The sequence below is a fragment of the Vigna unguiculata genome, chromosome 1, assembly GCF_004118075.2.
Source record: "Vigna unguiculata cultivar IT97K-499-35 chromosome 1, ASM411807v1, whole genome shotgun sequence".
NCBI classification, from domain to species: Eukaryota; Viridiplantae; Streptophyta; class Magnoliopsida; order Fabales; family Fabaceae; genus Vigna; species Vigna unguiculata.
The window spans coordinates 6286782-6292479 of record NC_040279.1 but is presented as its reverse complement, the minus strand read 5'-3'; the positions used below and the strand labels follow the sequence as shown (position 1 = coordinate 6292479).

The 5698-nt window shown below is 26.3% G+C and overlaps 1 protein-coding gene across 1 annotated transcript; it reads right to left on the bottom strand.

The window, feature by feature from the left end:
• Positions 1–2911, bottom strand: LOC114164514 (exopolygalacturonase-like). The gene is made up of 4 exons (XM_028049222.1): positions 2733–2911; positions 1726–2025; positions 660–1184; positions 1–367 (listed from the first exon to the last, which is right to left on the bottom strand). The coding sequence occupies exons 1-4, from the start codon at positions 2847–2849 to the stop codon at positions 119–121; spliced, it is 1191 nt and encodes a 396-aa protein (XP_027905023.1). The 5' UTR covers positions 2850–2911; the 3' UTR covers positions 1–118.
• Between the last annotated feature and the right edge of the window lie 2787 nt (positions 2912–5698).

Below are 5698 nucleotides of genomic sequence, written 5' to 3'. Positions count from 1 at the left end.
GAAAATTATTTGAGTTGAAACATTTTATTTTTAATTATGTATATTCACGGACAATAAATACACATCTTCATTGTAACTCTTTTTTTTCCATCAAACTCTAATTGGGAAGCGGTGTTGCTCAAAATTTATTACTAGGAAGACAAGATGGGGGAATTTGTTTGCCATAAGAAGAACCTTTCACGTTAAAACAATAATTCTTTAAATGTTTTCCTCTCTTTCCACCAGAACTCCACAAATCAATGTCTTCCAGAGTTACGTTTTGACATGGAAATTCCATACTGCAATTTAAATTCACTGCAATATCAGTAGCACTGATTCCTCTAATATTTTTGTATGAAACATTGCTGATTTGCACGTACGAAGATTTCTGCAATAAATTAAAATAATCATGTTATGGCAGCAACAATTATTCTTGTATTAGGTTAGTAATTAATTCCGAAATAATGTACACAATTTGGAATGAGTTTGTAATAGTTGTAAAATAAAATCATTTCAATATTAGAAAAATAATTAGGAGTTCAACTTCCGACAATTTTGAGAAATAAAGTTTGGTGAGTTTAGAAAGGAAGACGAGAGAGGTTGTGAGTTAATCTTCTTTCACTGACAAAAAAATAACAATTAATATTATCGATAAAAAAAAATTAGAAGTAGAAACTTACCGTAAGATCGCAGTTATGTTCAGGACAATATTGTTGATTGATGAAGATGGGAGTTTTCACATTAATCATGACGATGTCTTCATAGATGAAATTTGAAATGTTTAAAGGTGTCTTTGATGGATTGGGCCATGTTTTGATTTGGACACCATTCATAGAACCGTTGAAGGTGCAATTCCTGACAACTACATCTTCCACAGGTAATTCATGTGGGTTTCCACCACCAAGGCTTCCGACACTAATTCCATGACCTGGGCCACAAAAAACATCTGTAATTCGAACATTCTTGGTGCCAGAAATCATAGCAACGCAGTCATCGCCTGTCCCAATTTTCACACTCGTGATGTTTATTCCATTTGTATGAGATATTTTGATTCCATCTGTGTTTCGATTGTTAGTAGGGCTTGTTAAGGTTAGGTTTGTGAAGGTCATGTTCCCACATCCGAACACTATGAAATGGCCACCTTTACTATCAACAGAGTGCAAATTTTCAATGCGACCGTTGGTGATGAAGTCAAAAACCATGCTCTAACGAATCATTGAACCAAACGTGTTAGTTAATTTGTCTAATTAAAAAAAAGGAAGAAGAGAACAATGATATATTAACACTCTAACAAATTCATAAAAGTTTATTATTTTTAAGGGTTAAATATGTTTTTGATCCTTAAACTTTGATGCGATATTGAAATTTGTCTATGTCCAAAATTTTGATACATTTTGGTCCCTAAACTTTAAGAATGAATAAATGTAGTCTTTTTAACTCAATTATGTTAGTTTTTTTTATGTGTCAAATGCATTTCATGCTAGCAGGAAAACATGTTTGAGACGTAAAAAAAATTAATGTAATTGAGTTAAAAAGATTATATCGATTCATTTTAAAAGTTTAAGAATCAAAATACATTAAAGTTTCGAACATAAACAAATTCTAATTTTACATCAAAATTAAAGGACTAAAAACACATTTAATTATATTTTTAATTATTAAATTATTCTTAAAAACAAGTTAAGTGGGTGTCAAAAAAGATTATTTTTGAAAAGAAAAAAAAAATGAAGGAAAGAGAAAATGTACCGTGAAAAGAATTTGACATGAATCGTTTTGACATTTTTTGCGAGTGGCAGTTCCTTGACCATTGAAAGCGCCACCTCCATTGACGCTGAGTTTGTCAATATATCTGAAATTTATCCATTTTTGGTCAACAAGCATTGATGGATCAATCGGAGCCTTGAGATCACCGTTGATTTGGAAGGTTGTTGAACCTTTGCACGGACCGTTAAATATAACGGATTTCGACATGTAAGTTCCATGTGGAATCAAAACTGTTGACTCTCCGTTCCACTTGCATGCATCACTCCACGCTCTCACAAATGCCTTCAACACAATATAACACTTGTATTAAATTTTTATAAACTATTATTTCCTTTTATTGTACACTATTAATATGGTTTAATAACATTTTCAATTAATGAAGAGTTAAAAGTATCCACAATTAACGCCTTCCATTATTACTTTTGGACTTTTCTTCGTAATAACTAAACATATGTTTGGCTTTTGGTATTTTTTTACTTATTTTTTTAAAAAAGGGTTGAATATAGTTTTTGTCTTTCAATTATTATAAAACAATTATGTTTTTTCTCTAAATTAAATTATAAAGAATTTTCTTCTTGTATTTTATAAAAATGATGCAAAGCATCTTCCCAAAAAACTAAAACAATATGTAGAAGTTGTATTATAATTTCGTGAAACTTTGTTTGTCATTGAAAAAACACTATGAATACCGTTTGGTTGAGAAGATGTTTTACATAACTATCAAAACTAAATATTTTATAATTTATTTTAAAGATAAAATACTATATTTTTTATAATAGTTTGACGATGAAAAATATATCTAATTCTTTCTTTAAAAATATGTTTCATAACGAACTTTGAATACCAAACTATATATCTTAAAATTAATAATGGTGTCTAACACAATTTTATATATAAAAAAGAATTTTGAAATTAGTTATAAGAAATTCAAACCGAAGTAACATCATTCAAAATAATATGGTAATAGAAAAAAAACTAAAAATGCTCACCACACTATTATCAGTGTTGCCGTCTTCAATGGCTCCGTAGTCTTTGACATTGAAAACCCTTTGTGCTTCTGCAGCATATGCTAATAAAAATAACATAAACAAATACTTCGCACACATTTTTTCTTCTTCTATATTATCTAATCTTTCTTCTTTTTTCTCTTTCGTAAGCTATCCCTTTTATGATTCTATTGTTTTGATCGTAGTGTCTCCCTTTACATGTATATATAATTGTTTAAGGAATGGAATGGGTTTAAAAAGATAAATTTCTATATAAAATTATTTATTGTATTCATTAAATGTAATAAATAATTATTAAATTTAATTCATAATGTCAATAAATATAATATTTATGAAATATAATTCTTTTCTCTACATATTTAAATACTGATTATAATATTGAAAAAACGTAAAATTTAATATAATTAAATGATTTTTTAAGGACAATTCAAATGAAATAATGTAAAGTTAAATATATAATAAATTATGTCTTAATTATCTTCTAAAAATATTTATTGGAAACAACATTTGAACTCACGTTGTATACTTGCTCTCAAGCCACGTTGTCATATTTCCTTTTTTTTTATTGACTTGCATCAAATAATGAGATTTAAAAAAATGTGAAACAATTTATTATAATCGAAAAGTATTAAAGAAATTAATTTAAAAGATTTATAAGAATAACATAAAGATCAAATATCAGTAAGAAACTGTAAATCTCCATTCTTTTTGTTTAGTTTTTGTTTTAGTAGAATACACTTCAAAATTAATATTTTATAATGGCACATATTTACTTGCAGTTATATTAAACTGACCTTATATTTTAAAATTTATATTATATTTACATTAGATTAAAACCGACGGAAAATTTAAGACTTTTAATTGATATTTTTCTTTTATTTTTTTTTTGGGTTAAAATTCTCTTTTCCTCTTGATTTTTGCTTCAATTATTTAATTTGGTCTTTTCATTTTTTTTCCGATTAAGTATCAATCTTTGTTAAAACAATTTAATTAGGTTGTTTATATTAGTCCGTTAACATTATTTTGTTCCTGATATTTAATTTTTTTTTTAATTTTTTATATTTACTTTTTAATTTTTTTTCAACATGTGAGGTCCTTGTCTGGGATAATGTTAGTATTATTTTGTATTCAATTTAATTTTTATATTTAAAATTTTGACTCAATTGAGTCTCATTTCTTTTAAATAAAACAATGTGTACTCTCTTCAAAATATGACTAAAATAGTAATTAAATTTAATTACAATTTATATATATATATATATATATATATATATATTAATATAAGTTTTTAGAATTTATGCATAAATTACTCCACTCTAATATTAAAATTAATTTTATTTTTAATTTTTAATTTTTAAAATATAACTATTTTAAACAAATAATGATTTTAAAATATTAAAAATGTAAATGTAAAATGATACTTGAAATTTAAAAGTTAAAAGATGTAAAATATATAAAGTTAAAAGATGTAATTTATAAGTTAAAAGACGTAAATGTATTTGTCACTTTAAATATATATAAATAAGTTTAGAAAGGAAAATATATATTTTCAAGTTATTTCGAATATTTAAATTTAAAAGTTACTAGTTAGCGTCTTCTACATTTACATTTTTAATATTAAAAAAATTATAAGTTTAAAATAAGTATTTTTTAAAATTTAAATTAAAAAAAAAATTAATTTCAATATTTAGGTGGAGTGATTTGATCTATAAATTCTAAAAAAATATTTTAAGATTTATATATAACTTGTAGTTAGATTTAATAATTAATTTGGTCTCATCTTGGAGAGGAACGACATTTCTTCTTTCTAAAACAAATTGGAAGTTAATTGAGTCAAAATGTTAAATATAGAGACTAAATTAAATTTAAGACACTATCATATGACGAAGTGACACTCACATGTGGTACTGATACTAACATATGTCACCAACAATACAACATGACACTAACATTACCACGTGGCTCAACAAGGACATGATATGTGATAAAACAAATTTACAAAAAAACCAAAAAATAAATAAATTGGAAATACTACATGTGGCATGTACAAAGATGTCCCTATCTAACGAAAAATACCTAACTAAATCATTTTAACAAAATTAAAACTTAATTAAAAAAAAGGGAGGAGACCAAATTAAATAATGAAATAGAAGATTGGGCAAATATAAGGCTCTAACTGGTTATAGAGTCATGATCTTAATGCAGGTGATTCATTCAAAGTAGGTCACCGAGAAATCATACTGAAGTTTGATGATCATACTAAGTGTCAGGAATGGACCTAAAGTTACTTTAAAGAGAACTCTCAGAACATAGATGATTGCATCTTAGTAAATCTAGCTTCACTACGTCCTTATCATATTGAAGTTTACTTTTTTGGCTCCAAACTGTTCTAACATCCTTATTGCATTAAATCAAGATTTTCAATACATCACATTTGTTTCATGCTTTTCATATAAACCAAACATTGTTTTACTCAAGTCAAACTCGTTTAAACTTTGTGTATTCTACCAAATCCATGTGGATATGGCACTTGTTGTACTACAAACTACCCATTATACTTGTTAGAAAAATTGATTACCATGGAGCATCAACATTAACATATGTTTAAAAATAATAGTAAAGTTCATCAATTTCTCTTTATACTTGTATTGTTCTTTTATTTAAATTGGTTTTCAATAAGAATTTGATTTGAATGAGTTTCGAAGATATACCTATTTGATTAAGTGGGCATTTTTGTATTTTGGGGTTCATTTAAATTTAAATTTGTAAAAATAGGTCCATTGAATTTTATTTTTTTTGCAAAACGAGGTCAAGTCATTAGGGTGGAGGACGACATTATAGGTGAAGTCGTCCTCCACCCTGCCGGTTTCTTTTTTTTTTTTCCAAAAGTAAAATCGTGATGGAGAAAGCCGATTTCTGTTCATTGTCAAAAAGTGAAGTCGTCCTCG

Coding starts and splice junctions, on each gene's coding strand:
- LOC114164514 (XM_028049222.1), bottom strand. CDS start 2,849: ATGTGTGCGAAGTATTTGTTTATGTTATTTTTATTAGCATATGCTGCA. Junction 1,185..1,725: donor CATGTCAAATTCTTTTCACG/GTACATTTTCTC, acceptor ATGATTCGTTAG/AGCATGGTTTTTGACTTCAT. Junction 368..659: donor AACATAACTGCGATCTTACG/GTAAGTTTCTAC, acceptor AATTTATTGCAG/AAATCTTCGTACGTGCAAAT.